At 41.7% G+C, this 20,848-nt stretch overlaps 1 protein-coding gene and 1 long non-coding RNA gene across 2 annotated transcripts; both read right to left on the reverse strand.

Annotated features, from left to right (window-relative positions):
- Window positions 1–5,567: 5,567 nt before the first annotated feature.
- Window positions 5,568–6,377, reverse strand: LOC139569708 (uncharacterized). Its single transcript, XR_011673930.1, has 3 exons — window positions 6,265–6,377; window positions 6,023–6,085; window positions 5,568–5,815 (listed from the first exon to the last, which is right to left on the reverse strand). It is a non-coding gene; the product is annotated as an uncharacterized lncRNA (long non-coding RNA).
- A 7,962-nt stretch (window positions 6,378–14,339) lies between these two features.
- LOC139569709 (beclin-1-like) lies at window positions 14,340–18,634 on the reverse strand. Its single transcript, XM_071391108.1, has 2 exons — window positions 18,483–18,634; window positions 14,340–14,699 (listed from the first exon to the last, which is right to left on the reverse strand). Exons 1-2 carry the CDS (start codon window positions 18,560–18,562, stop codon window positions 14,534–14,536), a joined length of 246 nt encoding a protein of 81 aa, XP_071247209.1. The 5' UTR covers window positions 18,563–18,634; the 3' UTR covers window positions 14,340–14,533.
- Between the last annotated feature and the right edge of the window lie 2,214 nt (window positions 18,635–20,848).

Here is a 20,848-nt window from a genome sequence, read left to right on the forward strand (position 1 = left end):
CGCCAAACCTACCATCATGTCTTCTTATTCTGCTATTTCCACTCAGGATTTTATTGAGTGGTGGAGATGGGATAGCATTGGCGCCCCCTGCACCCCAAAATGTGGAGGATGTCGCTGCGGCAGTTGTCAACTTGGTGGCAAAGAAATGACTCTGGCTGAAGAAAGGGAGCTGGAAGTTGTTAAGGGTGGCCTGACTTATGTTGATGCTGATGACCACAGTGATAGTCCACACTGGCGTGCAAGGTATCCATGGCTCATTGACCCATCTACATTGCCAAACAACATAAAAGCAGTGGAGGCAACCTTTCTCAGAACAGAGAGACAGCTCGCCAAAGAACCGCAGTGGAAAAAAGCCTATGGTGCTCAAGTCCACAAAATGGTTGACCGCCGGGCTGCAAGAAAGCTGACCAAAGAGGATCTAACCAACTGGAATGGACCTGTCTGGTATATTAGTCATCTTATCGCACCCAACCCCCACTCTGTTACAACTCCGGTAAGACTTGTCTGGAACAGCAGTCAGAAGTACAAAGGCCAAAGTCTCAATGACCTTCTGATGAAAGGCCCTAACGTTCTCAATCCGATTCGAGCTGTCCTCCTCAAGTTCCGCCAAGGCTCCTACGCCGCTCTAGGAGACGTCAGAAAAATTTACAATTCTGTGTGGCTCGAGGAGAGGGAAGTCCATCTACACCGGTTCTTGTGGCGGGATTCAGAGGGCGATGAGGTGGAACAATACGCCATAACCAGAGTGAATATCGGGGACAAGCCAGCAGGGTGCATAGCACAACTGGCCATGAGGGAGACGGCTAACCTGCCTCAATTCAGCCACCTCACAGATGAATGCCAAGTATTACATGAGCACAGCTACGTCGATGACATCTTGACATCCCACAACTGCCGTGAAAAACTCGAAGTCATCACAAAGAATGTGGAGCTGATTCTAAAAGCAGGAGGGTTTGCACTGAAGCCTTGGGTCTTCTCAGGCCAAAATAAAGGAGAAAGAGAAAAGGCATCACCAAATATTGTTGTCCTGCCAAATCAGCTTAAGGAGGAAGACAAGGCGCTCGGTCTCGGCTACATTGTGGATGAAGACATGTTGCATGTCATGGTGAGGGTCAACTTCTCCAGGCGGAAGAAAAAGATGAGACTTGGGCAAGACTTACTGCTAGAAGAAGTACGAGCACAGACACCAGACCCGCTGACAAGACGTGAACTGCTGAGTCAAGTTGCTGGTTTGTACGACCCAGTTGGCCTGACAACGCCATCAAAGCAAAGAGGGGCTATCTTGGTCCGAAGGGCATTCCAAGAGGCAAAACCAAAGTGCAGCATGGTCAAGGACACATGGGACCTTCCCCTGTCGGATGAGCTCCGCAAAGATGCAATTGGAATTTTTGAGGAGTACGTCCAGCTAAGCAAAGTAATGTTCCCAAGAGCTCTTACTCCACCAAAGGCAACAACTGAACCAGTCGCTGTCACTTTTTCAGATGGCAGTGAAAGCTCCTATGGTGCTGTCCTCTACCTGCGGTGGAACTGCAACAAACAATTAACAATTCGACTAGTGGAGTCAAAAGCAAAGCTGACACCACTAGACCAGAAGGGGGATGCAGTCAAAGCAGAACTTTGCGGTGCAGTCTTTGCAAGCCGCCTGAAAAAGTACGTTGAACAGCATACCCAGATCCAGATAAAAAGGTGGTACCATTTGTTAGACAGTCAGACTGTTCTTGGAGCTATCCAGCGTGAAAGCTATGGATTTCAGACTTTCTTCGCTAATAGAATTGGAGAGATCCAAGAGAGCACACGGCTACAGGACTGGTGGTGGATCCCTGGACCACTCAACATAGCCGACATTATCACTCGAGGAGCTGGGCCAAAGGAACTTGATGCCCATTCGGACTGGCAGCAAGGGCCAGAGTTTCTATATCTTCCAGAGAGCGAGTGGCCAATTATGTCGTCAAAAGATGTGTCTGTGACAGCTCGAGAGAGCATTAACAATATGCAAAAGAAGTCATTTGTGGCAGCACTCACCAGAGCCCAAGCGAAAAGAAGTCTTCCAAGTCTTGTGGGACGATTTCCTGCTGGTGCAGCTGTCCTAAACTTGGTGGATGAGAGGCGCTTTAGTAGCCTAAAGTGTCTAATCAAGACTGTTGCTTTTATCTGGAGAGCCGCCAAAAATTTTAGATCTGCAACAAAGTCCATCGAGACCCCAAAGTGGGAGGCGATTCCCACAAAAGGAGTTATCACCGCCACAGAACGTCAAGAGGCAATAAGAGACATCTATCTTGCTGCTCAAGAGGGGGTGACGTTCCCAACTACCACTACGGACCGCTTGGTTGTGTACAGAGAGACAGAATCTGGGTTACTAGTCTGCGGTGGGAGAATCCATGGCTTCAGGGAGGATGGCGCTGCAGTTCCCCTTCTGCCTTTCAATGCATGGGTCTCTACTTTATTGGCACGGGAGGCGCACGATGAGGGTCATGAAGGTGTGGCTGCAACCCTGCTGAAAATGAGGAGGAAAGCCTGGGTCATCCAAGGAAGAAAAATTTCCCAAAAAGTAGTGGATAACTGCCTTTTCTGCAAAAAGTCAAGAGCAAGAAGGTGCGAACAGGTAATGGCTGACTTACCTGCTGAAAGAGCCACACCTGCAGCTCCGTTCGAGTTCACTACAGTCGACCTCTTCGGACCGTACCTTGTCAAAGATGACATCAAGAAACGGGTCTCAATGAAAGTGTGGGGTGTCGTCTTCAGCTGTATGGCCAGCAGGGCAATTCATGCAGACCTGGTCAACACAATGTCGACAGAGAGCTTCTTGATGGCTTACCAACGCTTTACTGCAATTAGAGGGCACCCAAGAAAGATCTGGTCCGACCCGGGGACAAACTTCATCGGCGCCAAACCTGTCCTAAGAGAGCTGTACCAGTTCCTGGATGCTCAGAATAGAACTTCAATAGAAGAGATGTCGGCTCAAAAAGGTACCAAATGGGAGTGGACAATTCACCCTGCTGACTCACCTCACCGCAATGGGGCTGCTGAAGCCGCTGTTCGCATTCTCAAGAAGGCACTGCAGAGCCTGGGCAACAACACTGGCCTTAGCTACAGCGAGCTTCAGACAACACTACAACTTGCTGCAAACCTTGCCAACGAATGCCCAATAGATGCCAGGGTGCAGAGCCATGAAGAAAGTGTGCAGTATGTGTCACCCAACACACTTCTCCTGGGCCGAGCCTCTCCAAGCGGTGAGATCAGAACATTTGACTTTGCGAATTACCCTTACAAGAGACTCAGAGAGATGCAGAACCAGGTCAACAAGTTCTGGAGGTCTTGGAGCCAGCTTGCCGGCCCAAACTTATTTCTGAGAAGTAAATGGCACACTTCATATCGCAACGTTGCTGTCGGAGATATTGTCTGGTTGTGTGACCAAAATGCAGCGAGGGGCCAATTCAAGCTAGGACGGGTGGTGAGCGTTAATCCAGATGCTAAGGGCATTGTTCGAGACGTGAACGTCAAAGTGGTCCAAAGCTCCTGCCTTCCTGTCACAAAACCCGCACTAAACCGGCCATCGGCCAAAGTCCTGAAAGAAGCTACGCAAACCACAGTCCTGCACAGAGATGTTCGACGCCTGGTTGTCTTGCTACCAGTTGAGGATCAAACTCGGAGCTGACCGGCAGTATGTAGGTGCTGATTTACGATCTTTCCATCGGTTCCCGTGGGAAGATTGAGTGGGAGGTGTGCTGACAAACTGCCTGGGAGCTCCTCAGTGGTGAAACTCCTCCTCCTTCAATCAGTGGTGAACCAGGTGGAACAAATCTTCCCGGCAATCTGGGCGTGCCAGCACCTGGCTCTGCTGTTGTCTTTAGACCGCAGTGAAAGGAGCATTTATAACACCACAAGACCAAGGAAACTTCATCTTTGTGATCAAGGTGACTGTGCAAGTCCAAGCCCTCCACAAAACTGTGAAAGACAGCCGGTAAGCGCCATATTAGCCATGCTTGGCTAGACTGCTAATGATACTCTGGAAAACACAGACTCTTAACTTTGATAGGACTTTTGCAGTGGTATTTATAACTTCAAATGTTGTTTGTGGGGTATAAAGGAAAAGTAAGAAGAGCCAAATTCATTGTTGACAAAGAACTTGTTTGAAATGGTTAAAAGTAATTTAAACTTTGTAGAAATCTTAGTAAACCAAGTTCTTAATTCAGTAACAAATGTATAGTCTAAAAAATCTTTGGCTAAAAAATGTAAGATTTGTCTGCTTAACTACTGATTAGAAAATAAATGTAATTTTTTACTACTAAAAATATTTTTAATGTATTTGGCTAAAATGCAAATTTAGATAAAAATATACTGATTCTGCTCATTTGATAAAAAATTGTGGGTTTCTATTTTGGGAAACATTTGCTTAAAAGTGTAACCTTGTGTTTTATGGTGGCAGAAATGTGTTTATCTGGGGTGAATGTGGATAATTGTGTATTTGATTGGGCTGTCAACTCAAATAGTAACTTATATTTGTCATCTCTTTTTTGAGGTTTTTCACCTGTTTACTGCCAACCAAAGAATGGTAAATAAAAGACAAACAACTGATTCCATGGCTGTTTGAGTGAAATCCAGTTAAAATCTTCATGTGGAGGGACTGTCCTTTTCAAGTGGGGAATTGCACAAGAAAGAGGTCAAAACTTGACAGCTATAATCACAAATGCTATAAGTATCATAACAAAAAAGTCTGAAATCACAAATGCTGATAAGTGCCAATGAGGCTATGCCCTCCAGAATTACATGCATAATGTCTTGCGGAGTTTGTTGCACGATATCAAAGGCTGGGAATTCAACTAACTTGCTCCTTCTATTGATCCCATATGTTGTTTTCAGGCTGTTGCGAAGCAAGTCAGTGCCTTTTCTATTTCATCACACTGTCTGACATGCTTCTCCAATGTCCTTTTAGTATATGCATCCTCATTGAAGTGTGACTGCGAGTCCTCAAAAGAACACTCAGTGTCTGCACTTACTGTAGGCAAAGCCCACACCCTCTTTGAACCTTGCTAGTTCATGTTGTGCCAGGGAATCTCCAGAGAGAGACCATGGCACCATATAAAGTTCTTTCCGTTAATAGTTAGCATTTTACCCCCACTGTACAATGCATCCATGTCTTCCTTGATTCTAGTCAATATTACATCTACACCAGATTGACGGAGGTTTGCTGATCTAGCTTGATAGCAGCCAGTTTAGACCTGTATTTTGGATTTATATTTCCTAGGGTGTAGTACACCATTAACAATTTGTTTTTTGATGCTAAGGATCCTAGTGGATTACAGATCTCTATTTCATCCGTGTACAGAACAATCTGCAAATCATTTCGTTTCTCTGAAAATAAGGGTTGTGATTTTAGAAGAGCACCATATACAATATCATGAAAGAAACTTCCCCTGCACATCTGGGGTCCCTTTTCAACCATAGACAAAATCATTGGGTGTGATAAGAACTGTTCTAGACTTTTGACTAATGGTAAATAATACAATTATTTGTCTTTGATGAAAAGGTCTTTTGATCCTCCACATTTCATCCTGCATTTGGTTCGAGCAATGTGAATTTCCTCTGCATCCAAACAGCTAAACTGCTTCTTAATAACACTGTCCTGTCTAAATGTTGTTGCAACGCCAGCAAAAGGCCCAATGAAATGGTCAAATATATCCATTGCATCTTTTTCAAGTTGCCCTGATGTGCTTCCTGAATGCTTCTTTAGCACTGCCTCCATCTGCTTCCTGAGGTTGTCCAATAGTGATGATTGATACTGCTGTACCCCAGCAACAATGTCATTCACGCCTTTCTGAAAATGAGAGAGGTGGGGATGTCATCAATCATGTATACCTATGATATTCAGATGTTCTTATGACATATTCATTAACATAAGGACATAAGGGATCAACAATAGTAAGGTGGACAACCTAGCACTGAAAATGAACTCAACCATCACTGAACCACTACAAAAGGCTCTGCATAATGTAACAAACCAAATGCTGTGCTCTGTTCTTACCTGTAAGAGACGATGCTTGGCTCTGGCATTTATCACAAAAGCAGTGGCATGTGTTGTCAGATTCTAAAATAATGTTGACATTGAATGTAGTATCCTGAGGCTGGACATTACTAGTTCATGACAAGTATAATGTTTGTGACAGGAGAAGTGGTTGCGAAGACTGACAATGAATGCTATTAGTAAATCTAAGTATTTAAAAATATGGTCAATTTCAGTAGATTGCCACCAACTGAGTAACTTACTTGTTGCACTGTGACAGCTCCATGTTGGTCAATGCCCCTTTGCCCTTCATCTGAGTCAGATGTATGGAGTTCCTGATCAGTGATGCTGGAGTTAGCTAGAAGATGCTCGGGTTGAATGTTGTCCTGTGTACCACACATCAAAGAAACAGATGATTACTTGAAATTATATTTAGTTTCACCAATAGTGCTATTTAAGTGTTTTGTTCCTATTTATCATCGATTATTTTCACATTAACCCAGCTTTAACCATAAGAGTCATTATGGCTAAAATGATCGAATAGCCTAATGGACAGTATGACTTTGGTCCGTGTATCGTCAGTTCATTAAATAATTTTTTAAAATCCAGAGAACAAAAGAAATGCTAACTAGCTACTTACGTGTTCCGGTGGTGCTTGGCTTTCCTCCGATGGCTGTTCATCTGGTCGGGTGCAATCAAGTAGGTGTTGAAGGTGGTTTATCTTTACATGATGGAAGGAATTGTACACTCTATATTCCTCAGTGCATCCATCAATACCACAGAGCAACCAGAAATCAGGGCTGCGACTGTGCAATCTATTGATATGGCTCAATAACAGTTTCAATGAAAAAGTCATAAAAACGCAGCAGATGACGCACCGTCAAAGCATCTTGAACGTTACTAAACGCAAACGCAAGTAAAACGTTCCCACTGCTTTCGATGAAAAGGGCGGAAACAACTGAAATTGATGTTCACAAGTATTTATAATATGACCAGTAATTTGATTGGAGTAGAGAACAACAGCACTGGGACTTTTAACTATACATGTATCACTCCGCTTTACAGGTGTTCTAATAACCGTAAATTACATTAACGATCGTTATCCATCTTAAATTGTAACAAACTTTGCACTGCAAATATGAACATATTTCCACAAATAACATTTGAGTTAAATTATGAATGGTCGTCAGGAGAGGACGGTAACGTGTAGAACTACACAAAGTAGCAGTAGCAAGCTAGTGTGTAGGAAAATGTATATGTGGTGCTTGGCAACAGTCCAGTACCAGACCAGTTGGGGAACTATGTGTGTTGGAGCCAAATAAATGATTAAATAAATAAACAAATCATAATCTGTCGTTTATTACTGTTAAATAATAAATTGTGCTTGTAGAACTGTTGTATAAAAGCAATATCACACTCGAGGTCGTGCTGTTATACTGAATATTATTATATTTGTCCTGCGGCCTCGTACCTACGGCCGAATCACAGCCGTACTGATATTCAGCACTCCCTCTCATGTGATATTTCCTAACTGAGGTACGTTCATCACATTATCTAGCTAAATAAGGGAGGCCTAAAAAACTAAAAAGTCAAATACGGTGCAAATCTTTGAGTCATCTAACAACACTATGAATGAAGATGGTATGGGTGACACCTATCCAGGCATGGACCATATATCAACCGCAGTATTAAAAGGTAATGTTCATTTGTTTATACTCGTCTACCTTTCTCCTTAGCTAGCTAACGTTCATTTGATTTGGAAAGTTGGCAAACCAAGTTTGCTAATTTTAACTAGGTAACGTTGACGTTTAGCAGTTAATAACTGCACGAACGGCCATTCGTTGAAAAAACGTGAACTTTGGTTAGATTGAGAGTGCTTAATTGCCAGAAATGGTGTTAATGAGGTGTAAATGTGCCCTAATGACTGACACCGTTGATTATTTATCTTCGCAGTCTTTGGCGCCCTTTCTATTGACAATAGAAAATAAATAGAAATGGTGCCAAAGACGCCGAAGCTAAATTATCGATTGTGTCAGTCATTGTCTACAATCTTAGCTAGGCAAGCAAAGATTAACTAAGATTTTCAATTATGGGAGACAATTTAGCGTTAACGTTAGTTTCATTAGCTTGCACTATCTTTTGGTTTAAAGTAATTGACGTCAACGTTAATGATATACTGGTAGTCTAATTTTGTTAGCTAACATTAGCTAGCTTGGTAAATCATTCCTGTATTAACTGGAAAGGGAAGACAGTATGCTAATGTCTCATAACCTATATCAACCTGACACTTTGCGTCTATAAACTATGATTTAGTTGCTATTTACTTAACTATTTACCATGTGGTTAAATGTGTTTTTCAGCTGCTAATATAAGCACAGACATGCTGCCCAGCCTCTCTAAGGAGGATTTACGTGATCTCTTTCCCGGGCCAGAGCACTTCTTCAGAAGGAGAACCATTTGGAGATTTACTCAAGGTAAAATGGGAGACATTTAATCTAACCAAGCAGACAGTGTTTCCTGTTATCAAAGTAGCATTTCCTGGCCATCATTACAATACATGTATCTACAGATGTACTTGTTTTGGTGTTTGCTGTTAGGTTGTTGTTACAGTGTGGTGTTCTGTGCCTTTATAATTACTAAAGAATAAATGTATGTCTTATACAGGGTCAAGAATCAGACCTGTGTAGACCAGGCACCTCCTCCTCTGGGACCTGTGATTCCATCCTCCTGTCCCCTCCATCCCCCCACCCCTACAAACCCAAGAGACCAACATGGTGCCACCAGAACCGTACAGCTTGTCAGCCCACAGTATGTCTTATACACAGACACAGAGTTGGAGCAATCAAGAAACACCTTTTTTGAAAAACAGCGTGCTGGACAAGGAGACTATATCCTTTCCAAAGATCTTCGCTGTCGATTAATCAGGAATACAGTAACAAGCATGATTTCCATTAACGGAGCGGCAGGGGATGACTTCCAGTATCCATGCAGCCGTGAACTCACTGTAATGGCGAAGCGTCTCATAGAGTACTACCCAATGCTGTGGGACAGATCTACAACCAGTGGAGCTGAGTAGGTAAGTCACTACTCAGGTATTCAACACGTGTTTCCAAACGCAGCACTGTTGGAACCTGGCAGCCAAAGTGCAAACATCTGACACTCAAAATAGGAGGGATGTGCTTCATCCAGATCAATCAGGGCAACATGTGTCTGCTTGTATTGTTTCATTTCTGGATTAGATTTTGTTTAATGTGATTTATAACACAAACAATTTGTTTGTTAGGAATCTGTAAACTAGCAGCTTTTGAAAAGGATTCAGAATGTGACAACCCCCATAAAGAAGCAGGGAGCGACCCCTTCAAGAAAGAGGCCACGAAGCCTTCGATTTCAGAGCAGCCAGGAGATGTCCACTGATGAGACTGACGAATCCACCTCCTCAACCCTGATCTTGGAGACATCCCCACTATCTAGATGCAGCAGCCCAGAGGTTGAACAGTTGGGTGGTAAGTACACAAATTTAAATAGTGGATAGTGTTTCCGTATAAATTCAACTTCTACTACTACTCTAAATGAGGGACTAGAAACAAAGTGACTATTTAGTCTTCAGTGTTTCCTGTGGAATGAGAGGTTTGGGGGGGGGGGGTAGTACCAGCGGAATCACTGTTCTTAATTTCAGTCTACATTTTTAAATGTTAATTGCTCGGGTTTATGTTTTCTGGCATCAGAAACTACTGAGAGCCTACAGAACCTGGCGAGACATTATAAAACTCTACAGGAGATGTACAAAACCAAGGCCAGACCCAACCAGAAGGATGTTTCCCAGCTCCTGGACCTTGAACTCCAAGCAAGACGGGCCTTCGTCAACTCTGATGCTACTAAGGAGCAGGACAGGCCTACCAAGATACTTCAAGCGTATCCCAGCTTCAGAGAACTGGATCATGTAAGCAAATGTATTCATTCTAAGTAGGCCTATGCTTCTTTAGCCTGTTTAACACCAGACCGAATCTCAAATGAGATACGGCGTGGGAACTGAGCAGCGTGAGAATCCATAGTAGGGACGGGGGTAAACTACTTTGGGCAAATGTAAAACAGTGAGCTCGCGAGAATTCGGTCTGGTTGTCTGTCTGTCTGTCATGTTATGGATGAACTCCGGTGGATCCTCGATCGAGGGAACTGCTTTATACCTGAACTGAAGACCCGCTGGGGGACCTTTTACAACAAGGCACAGTTTTATGGAGTGTTCAAAAAGGTCATGAAGCCACCGCTGCTGGACCAAGGTAATTACTGGCTCTGTAGACAATGGAGAATACCATGAACGGATTAATATAATTCTTAAATATTTTCTTTGTGTCCAGACAAATGTACTTGTTTTTAGTGTAGCTGTACTGGTTTTAAGATATATTTACTAAACATAAGGCCTTATTTCAAGATGATGGCACTAGCATAAATTTACAAACATTTTCCTACATATTCAGAAAATGATTCTTAAATCTTTTCTTTGTATCCAGACAAATTACTTGTTTTTAGTCTGAACGCACTAGGTTAAGATAGCTATGCATTCGAGACTAGATATTTTAACTTGTTTAAAAAATCTTGGCAAGTAAAAATGTTCCTGTTCTGTTGGCAGATAATTTTGCTTATTTTAAGTAATATTTCCCTCATTTTACAGCTTTCCCTTGTTTTTGAGAGCTGACTTTTTGCAGTGTATATGTTGATTTGTTTAACACTTTTTGGGTTACTACATGATTCCAAATGTGTTATTTCATAGTTTTGATGTGAAAACTGTTATTCTACAATGTAGAAAATAGTTTAAAAAAGAAAAGCCCTTGAATGAGTAGTGTGTCCATATTTTTATCTGGTTCTGTGTGTGTATCTATCTATCTTTCTATCTATTGGGGGATTGGAAATTATGCAGACAATTACATTGATGGAAGCCACAATCTATATGCAATATTAAAGCTGATCTACCCCCTAAAAAAACAAACATCTCACTTCGGTGCCTTTATCTCTCTCTCCGTCAGGCCTTCATCCGCCGCTACCTGGGCAACCGCAAGGAGGAGAGCATCGACGTGCTGCAGCTGACCCAAGACCCCTTTCTCATGCCCCCCTTCTGCAAGGCCCTGTCCACCGGACCTGGGCCGTTGGCTTCGGGCTCCACGCCCTCCACCTCCAGTGCATACAACAGCAGTGCCTCGAACTGAGGTGCCCAACGCCACCCCTGAGGGCTCGTGTGGGGGCCACATTACTCAAACGCCCTCCCTTCTGGATATGGGAAGGAGGATGGAGGGGGTAAAAACAGAATAAAGGATGGAGGAGTAATATCTGAAGTGCCCTCCCTATCCCCACCCCTCCTAAGACATGAAGGGGCAGTGCCAGTCTATGGCTTATCTGTAGGACCCAATGGCTTCCCACGTACATGTACACACACACACCCTTGCCACAAAGAAGAGAAAGACCTTGCTGGGCCTGTTCAGTGGGCTGCATCACAGGGTCATAGGAAAACGGACTGAAGTTACAGTGTGTTGTGTGTGCATTCCTGTTTTCGGGAAAACCAAACAGCTCAAATCAAATTGTATTTGTCACATATATGTGTTTAGCAGATGTTATTGCGGGTGTAGCGAAATGCTTGTAAGGTAGAAGCATGGCAGCCCTGTCTGTCGGCACCATTTTCCTACATATCCATTCCATTTGATGTTTTGAGAGAAAGGCTTTTCTCGGCAGGGTTCAAATGAAGGGGGAGTTTCTATTTTTGATGACCAAAGTTGAAGGCATGCCTGGCTGATACAACACTGTTATGTTTTACACAAGTCTAACTGTCAGGTGAAAGAAAGAAGTCATTTTCACTAGGATCATCACTTTGGACTGATTTGATCAGATTTAAATATTTTCTTGGATATCTGGGAGTTTACTTTGTTATTTGGATGGTTGTCCATATTTTTTCATGAGGCTTTCCCCCAAAATGGAGAGGGGGAGAGACTTAATAGAAATGCATATTAACCATTCACCGACTGTTGGTATGACTTTGTGGCTTGTTAGCAAGGAGTTACGTCAAAGATAATTCTCATTCATTGCAAATTATGCAGTATAACAATCTAAATTGCAACATAACTTAAATAATAGCAAAGTTATTTTAGTATATTGTGAAACATGATTTCATGCTTGAGCATAGGTGTGTTGTTTACCAGAGAAAAGCAGAATAGCCTAACTGGTAATACTCAAATATACACAGCCATACAGAGCAAGCTACGTGTTACGTTCAAGGCTAGCAACTCAATGACTGCCTGAAGAGCCCATCTCAAAGTGCCTTCAGAAAGTATTCACGCCACTTGACTTTTTCCACATTTTGTTGTATGGATTAAGTTGAGTTTCACTGGCCTACACACAATCTCCCATAATGTGAAAGTGGAATTATGTTTCTAGAGATTTTTTACAAATGAATGAATTAAAAATATTGTGTTTTATTAAGTATTCAATCCCTTTGTTATGGCAAGCATGAAGTTTAGGAGTAAGAATGTGCTTAACAAGTCACTTATTGCATGGAGCCATCTGATAAGTGTTTAACAGGGTTTTTGAATTACTACCTCATCTCTGTACCTGACACATACAGATAATTGTAAGGACCCTAAGATGAGCAGTGAATTTCAAACACAGATTCAACCACAAAATGCACATATTGATAGATAGGTGTCTTTCCTTACTCAGTTGTCGGAGAGGAAGGAAAACACTCAAGGATTTCACCATGAGGCCAATGGTGACTTAAAAACAGTTTAACGGCTGTAATAGAAAACTGAGGATGGATCAACTACATTGTAGTTACTCCACAATACTAACCTAAATGACATAGTGAAAAGGAAGTTTGTACAGAATGAAAATATTCCAAAAACATGCATCCTGTTTGCAATTAAGGCACAAGTAATACTGCAAAAAATGTGGTAGTGAACTTACCTATATGTCCTGAATACAAAGCATTATATTTGGAGCAAATCCAACAACAAATAACTGAGTACCACTCTTAAATTTTCAAGCATGGTGGTGGCTACATGCCTGTCATCGGAGAGTATGTTTATGATGAAAATAAACAGAATAGCGCTAAGCACAGGCACAATCCTAGAGGATAACCTGGTTCAGTCTGCTTTAGACACTGAGATATTCAACTTTTACCAGGACTATAACCTAAAACACAAGGCCAAATATACACTGGAGTTGCTTACCAAGACGACATTGAATGTTCAAGAGCACCCCAGTTAGTTTTGACTTAAATTGGTTTGAAATTCTATGGCAAGACTTAAATGGCTTTGTAGCAATGATCAACAACCAACTTGACAGAGCTTGAAGGCTAACATGCAATCCTGGTGTGCAAAGCATTTAGAGACTTACCCAGAAAGACTCTCAGCTGTAAATCGCTGCCAAACGTGATTTTAACATGTATTGACTCAGGAGGTTGAATACTTACGTAATCAATCAATCTATCTGTCTCTACATTTTGATGACCTTTTTTTATACAAATGTTAGAATTGGAAATATCCTTTTACATAAGGCATCCTGTGTGGGTCTATTATTGGCATGTTCAAATGTGTAATGAACCTGAAAAACCAAATCATACAGTGATATGGGCATTAAATACTGCCACAAGCCTCCTTGTCTACATTTAAATCTACACCAAGAAGTCACTTGTAGTAAAAGGATTGCCTTGTTGAATTTGCCAATGAACAAAAGCACAGCATAATCCCAATGCCAAAGCTTTCGGTAGACACTTCGAGCGCCCTGCGAATGGGGAGACAAGAGAACAGACAAGGCAAACGTTCCAATCCTGTTCCAACGCATGGTGAAATTAAACCATCTTTACCTTGTCAGCACAGTCAAAGAAAAACGATTAAAACATAATAAATGTACAGTATTCTGTGGCTAGAGTGGAGTTGAACCACTAAGATACAATCCAATTGAAGAAAAATAGGCAGAAAACCAGATTTGTGACTCTAGATTTGCTTCTGGAGCAAAGTAAGAAGCTTGTGATACATAAGAACCCATTCCAGTACTGCATCTCAGTAGTTCAACGTGTCCTTCTCTCCTTCCCTTCATGTGTACTGATCTTTAAGAATTGAACAGGTCAATTGGAAACAACAGCTTTCACCTATCCAGTGTCATAAGATATGTGCATATGATGGAAAAGACACAACCAGAAGCCACTTAGCTACTATTAGGACTCAATCCTGGAATGTGCTCCAAAAATCTCAGATAGCTCCCTTCATAACACCTACGAGTCTAGGTGGACTTGAATGTGTACAATTTAACAGTATTTATCTTATCCTTTCAAATTGTCAATATGGAAATCAAACAAGGAAACAAGACTTATTGGATTGGAACTCACACCAGTGGTGAATCTCAAAAGTCCTTCCTCCAGTCTTCTCCCCACCCTCTCAAAACATCATAGGGAAGCAAGGAGAGCATTGCAGAATAACTACTTTACAGAGTCACACATTGTGACGAAATTGTGGTTTTAGAAGGGTCAAGGGGCACACCCAGGGTCCTCTATCAGTTGTAAAACTGAGACGACACCCATGACAGACCCCACTTGAGGTTGGTCAACATGAACTTGAGCGCCTTGGTCCACTGCTCCTCCGAGTTGAACTGGGTCTTGATGGAGTAGGAGCCGCCGCTGCCTCCCGTGTCCTCAATCTTGCCCTTCTCGACATCCATCCTGAACCATAACAGAAAAAGGTTTGTTAAAACTCAAACCCACAAGTGTTTATTTCTTGAGGGGTATGAAAGAAACTGGTGCAACATCTACAGCTGCTAACACCCACATTTTTTAAATCTAAGGCCAGTACGCTAAAACAAAATAATCTGCACATTTCTCATGCTAGTGACTAGTTGGAGGCAAATGATCATGCAGAGACAAAGGATTAAGCTGTCAAAAGCTGACCAACTCCAGTTATTTGTGTAAGTACAATAGAGTACAACAGTATGAGTCATAATACCCATAAAACATAGCAGTCAAACAAGGAAATGGTTCCAACTGTTTTTCCAACATTAATTTCTCCCCATAGGGAATTTTAGAAATATTTAAAATAAGGAATGTGTTTCATGTAGGAATACCCTTGTGTGATGTTTTTATAATCATGGAAATATCTGTAGGACAAGGTGACTTATCAATTTAGTCGCCTGTATTTAGCCCCCCAAAATGAACTGCTAATTAGCTGCTAATATGGCTATCATAAAGAACTACAAACGCCATGATGATCTGGACAAGACTGCCAAGGCAAAGGTAAGATTCTCTGAATTAACTATGTTAGCTAAATTTAGTAATGAATTAATTGGCAAAATATCTTTAAATTGACAATTCAGAGATTACAGTAATATGTTTCCCCTCAAAGAAAAGTGGCATGTTTAAATATGAGATGAGGGCAAGCAGTTCAACACAGGTAGGTAACATTCACCATTTTGGGCAGTATATTATGGTCTATTATGACATCACATCTGCATAAGTGTGTGAGATTCTAGAAGTCTCATTATATGTGAACCAATTATGATGTCACAACTGATCAATAAATTCCAAATGTTCTGTTTGAATATTCTGGCGTCTGATTGCTGAAAATAGAACACTAGTATCCAAGACAATCTAGCAGATTCCTCCTGAGATATAGTTAACACAGTAGATCACAATAAAATATAGAAAGTTCTTCTAGACGAAAATTTAGATGCAGAACGAGGTTAGAAGAATGTCACTGTCAATCTCCTTGATGAGGAGGAGATTCTTGCAGTCGCTACAGGAAGATAATGCTTTAACAGGGAACCTTGGAGCTGCCAGTAGCAACTCCGTTCAGCCTGCACTGCCACCTCAACCCAAGGCCACTGAGAAGCTTCCAGCGCTCAAACAAAACAGTTTTAACACCTCCAGAATCCCAGTACTGGAGTTGACTGAAGAAAGAAAGGGTGCTCTGCAGCGACTTGCCAGTTTGAAGGCTGTGGAAAAGAAACCACATCCTCCCTCAAGAATCCCAGTCCTGCAGAAGAAGAGATACATCTGCAATGGGAAGAGTCAAGGACTGCATGTAGCTCCAACATCTCAGCAGTCAGGGAAGGCTACTGTTCCTCCCATCCGGAAGCCACTGCAACCCATCCGTACCAAGAGGGATCAAACATGCGTGGTGAAAGACATCTACCTCCATAGTGCCAAGCCATTGAAGGCAGTCCATGGAGCCAATATGGTCACCAAGATGCCACTGCCTCCCATTAGAGCCAGAGTCACTGTGCCAAACAATGATGCCAAGAAGAAGCCATTCCAGCCAGTCAGACCAGAGGGCAGCCCTCGTCCTGCTGCTTCAAAGTACAGAAGGCAGGTTGTGAAGAAACACGTTCAGTTCAAGACTCAGACCCTAACTGTACAGGATCTACCGCCGTGCCCCGATGAGATGGTATGGGACGTCTTTAACTCAGAGGCTGAGCAGGTGATGGCATGTATGAAGGCCAAGCTGATCAGTGTCACCCAAGAATTGAAACTGATTAAGAGTGGGGCCAAGATGGGTGCTCAGGCTTTGGAGGAGATAAATGCAAAAGAACGTTTCAGAAAAAAGGTGGAGAAGTTCATCCAGGAGATCTGCCTGATGAAGGTGGATTCTGACCTATGGGAGATGATAAGAGATAACGAAGAAGAGGAAGAAGAGGAAGAAGAGGAAGAAAGGATTAAAGAGGTGAGGAGAAATGGAGAACAAAGCAGTGTGTCAAGTAAGCCAAAGCAGACAGCCACGAGATACACTGTGAACAAGCCAAAGGAAGTCAAGAAGGGTTTGAACATGGAAGAGAGAAAGGAGGACAGACAGGTAAAGTAGCTTGACATTCCAAAGCCATGCTAACTGTTGATCTAGTGTAGTGTTGGTGATCACGTGCATTTGTATCAGAGGAGGCTGATGGGAGGAGTTATAGGAGGATAGGATCGATGTAATGGCTGGAATGAAATGAATTGATCGGAATCAAACATGTTTCCATGTGATTGATGTGTGATACCGTTCCTTTTATTCTATTCCAGCCATTACAATGAACCCATTACAATGAGCTCCTCCCACCAGCCTCCTCTGGTTTGTACATGTTGTATATCTTGTGTCTGTTGCCCAGCTGCCCATTATTTGGCCCATCTGATAACATCCATTCATTCAGGTGGTGTTGAAACGTCGATTTGGGATGAGTGCAGCCAACTCCAAGCTGAAGCAGTGTGAGCACTGCGGCCGGTGCTTTGATCCTAGTCGCCTGGAGAAACACAGCGAGATCTGTGCCAAGCTCTCCTCCAAGAGCTCTAGACGGGGGGTCTATGACTCCACCAAGCACCGGCTCAAAGGCACTGTACTGGCTGGCTACGTGACGCGATCCGTGGTGTGATGCACCAAGGGACCTGAGTCTGTCGCTCTTTTGTATTTTGGATTGAACAGACAGACATACAGTGACTGCTAAACCACCTGCTGCCCAAATGAGGACTTCTACCTTGGAATCTGTGAGGGTTCCAATAAGAGGCAGTACTAGTTGGAGGCAGTATTGTATCCAGAAACATCTAAACCAACAGTGTTCAGCAGTTCCTCAAATCTACAGAAACACCTGTATAAAACTGTTAGGAATTTTGTTAATAAATAGTTAAAACAAATTCTAGCTTTAAATAAAACTATAACAAATTGAACTCTGCACGCCTGGTGAAAAGAGATTTGTGTTGTGGGTTATAAAGTAAGCAGAAAGGGTCATTAAACTCTGGTTGAACTGACCCAACTTAGCCCTGAGATGTTTAGATGAGGCTGTGGGTCACTTTTTAGGTCTTTCATTATCTTGAGTTGTCTGCTAAAGTGGTAATCAATTATAGTGAGCCTTCAGGATAAATGATTATATGGTGTTACATGTGAGTGCCCTGTGAGGTTAGAATGAACTTTTGAACCTGTTTTCTATTTGTTAGGACAATGAGACTTATTCTGTAACCTATGACGTCATATCTTGTATATAAGTCTGTGTTTATGATCAAATGGGAGCTTGCTCCGAGAATAAACACTATTGTCTAGTTTTGATATGACTGTATCCTGTCTATTTTATGTTGATAAGTATCTTACAAATTCTTATAGATAGACAGATTGAGTTTAATTAATGAGTATATTGTAGGAATCATTTAATTCCACTAACAAAAACACCTCAATAAAATCTAATCCAAATACTCATCTAAATCATTCTGTCAGATGTGTTACTAGTGCAGGAAAGTAGAATAAATGAAATATTAAGAAACAAGGGAACAAATTTATCAAATCTGAATACGAAAAGGAGTGATTTGTTCTTTTTATGAATTGGAAAAATGAAGAAAGATAAACTAATAAATTTAGTTGTATAACTTACCAAAATTACACAAATAACTGAAGTTGGTCAGCTTTTGACAGCTTAATCCTTGGTCTCTCAGCATAATCCATAGATGATTACAATTATAGTTCGATGATGTCTGCTAGACTAGTTGACTGACCTGTAGGGCAGGCAGAATCCCGTGTCTCCCTTCTCCACCTCCTCCTTGAACTGCTGCACACAGTCCAGGAAGGCCACCATGGCATGGTCAAACTTGTTGTCCCAGAAGAAGCGCAGACCCCCTATACAGTACAGTGGTAGCTCCTACACACACAAGAAGAAAGAGAGAGTAGAATGTACCATATACAACATGGCCTATTCACTGGGGTTGGCTTGGGCCAGTCTAATGAGCATTGGAAAATAGTTCACTCTTTTTTTCACAGCTCATTAAAAAATGTTGTTTGTCTCCATATAGTAGCCAGCGGTAAGTGTGTTCATGTACTGTACCTTTTCGTTCGAGACCTCACTTGTTGGTAACAACCATCACACCTCCTCATCCATGCTTCACGGTGGGAACCACACATGCAGAGATCATCCGTTCACCTACTCCGCGTCTCACAAAGACACGGCGGTTGGATCCAAAACCTGAAATTTGGACTAATCAAACCAAAGGACAGATTTCCACCGGTATAATGTCCATTGCTCGTGTTTCTTGGCCCAAGCAAGTCTCTTCTTATTATTGGTGTCCTTTAGTAGTGGTTTCTTTGCAGCAATTCGACCACGAAGGCCTGATTCACAGTCTCCTCTGAACAGTTGATGTTAATCCGGGTCTGCACTGCAAAAATTGAAATCTAAGTAAGATTAAATATCTTAAACCAAGGCAATATATGCTTGTTTTTTGTCTGACAAGATATTTCTTCTTATCAGCCAGTTTTTATGTTGGAGCATTTCACTTGTTTCAAGCTTTTTTGTGCTTAATTATCTTAATAAGATTATATAACTTGTTACTGAGATTGTGTTACTGGTTCTGAGTAACTTAATGCTCGAAACTATAATTAACAGAATTATAAAGGCGTTTGATCAACACTGACAAGTCCAAAACTGCTTTGTCAAAGTCAGAATTTCTTATTTCAAGCATCTTACCTTTTTCATCTCTTCACATATTAAGAACAGATAATGACCAAATGGAATTCACTGTTTTATTGTCAATCTTACACACAGCACAGCAGTCATGTAGACAAAATACAGTACAGAACAAAGACAGTACACTTTTCATATCTGGGGAACACACTGCGTCATTTGAACTGTTGTACAATTCTATTACTTCCCCAAGATGGTATTTGACTTGTACATAAGTTTGGCTCTTGTTGCTAATTGTGTAATATTGAGGTAAAATCAACCAGCTTTTCAGCATCCACTAACTCAGTGGCCTGTGCAAAGTGTGGGACCTCAACTTGATAAGCCATGATGCTTCTATCAAAGCGTATATTTTGAAATGGTTGATATTGCAAACAATAAAGCCTAGAATCAACAAGAAATATGTTTTTAACCAGTCATATTGGCATATTACCATTCAGTACTTTGGCATAGATCATGGACTTCTGAGTTGTATTAATTACAAGCCATTTGACTGATACAGCATGGTTTACTTCATTGAAACCTAGGAAGTCCCTAAATTTTCCACATAAATATTGTAGATCTTTAACCTCTGATACAGGTCCCATCTCCCTTTCATTTGAAACAATTGGGTGCATTGAACTGTCTACATTTTGGCAGCTTTCATATATTTGGTTCTGATTGGTCAAAGACGTACCAATTTTTTTTTAAATTGAGCTTGGAAGCCCATTGTTTAAAGAAACAATGTTTAGACTCGAACCACATACACATAAGTCTAACCATTGGACCCAATGACTTTATCTGTGATGGCAAATAAAAAGCTCATTCCAATGCTTCAAATGATTTTCAATGAGTAACTTCAACCTAGACACAGTCACAATGGAAAGAACAAATACTATCTGTACAATCTCTATTAGCTCAATTGTCAGTCGTATATACTGTATGCATTGACTTCCAAACTCTCCAAAACAAATGGCAATATCCTTAGCCGGACAAGCATTTGCCCAGATGACTGTTTTAGTTTACCATCACTTGACGTTAATGTACTAACAGAAATTGGGGATGGCCCGATCTCTAACATCTAGAGAGGAATAAGGGAAACCAAGAACAGCAGAATTCACTGAGTCCAGATCAATCTGTCCTGACACAACAAGATGATTCAAAACACATTTGATTTCCAATGGGGCTATGCCCTCCAGAATTACATGCATAATGTCTTGCGGAGTTTGTTGTATGATATCAAAGGCTGAGAATTCAACTAACTTGCTCCTTCTATTGATCCCATATCTTGTTCTCAAGGTTGTTGCGAAGCAAGTCAGTCTGTGCCTTTTCTATTTCATCACACTGTCTGACATGCTTCTCCAATGTCCTTTTAGTATATGCATCTTCATTGAAGTGTGACTGCATGTCCTCAAAAGAACACTCAGTGTC

The sequence above is a fragment of the Salvelinus alpinus genome, chromosome 3 (assembly GCF_045679555.1).
Source record: "Salvelinus alpinus chromosome 3, SLU_Salpinus.1, whole genome shotgun sequence".
Classification (NCBI taxonomy): Eukaryota; Metazoa; Chordata; class Actinopteri; order Salmoniformes; family Salmonidae; genus Salvelinus; species Salvelinus alpinus.

What these genes read in the sequence shown, in the direction of transcription:
- LOC139569709 (XM_071391108.1), bottom strand. Translation starts at nt 18,562, where the DNA reads ATGGTGGCCTTCCTGGACTGTGTGCAGCAGTTCAAGGAGGAGGTGGAG. An exon ending in GGATTCTGCCTGCCCTACAG is followed by an intron (nt 14,700 to 18,482) that starts GTCAGTCAACTA and finishes GTTATGGTTCAG; the next exon opens with GATGGATGTCGAGAAGGGCA.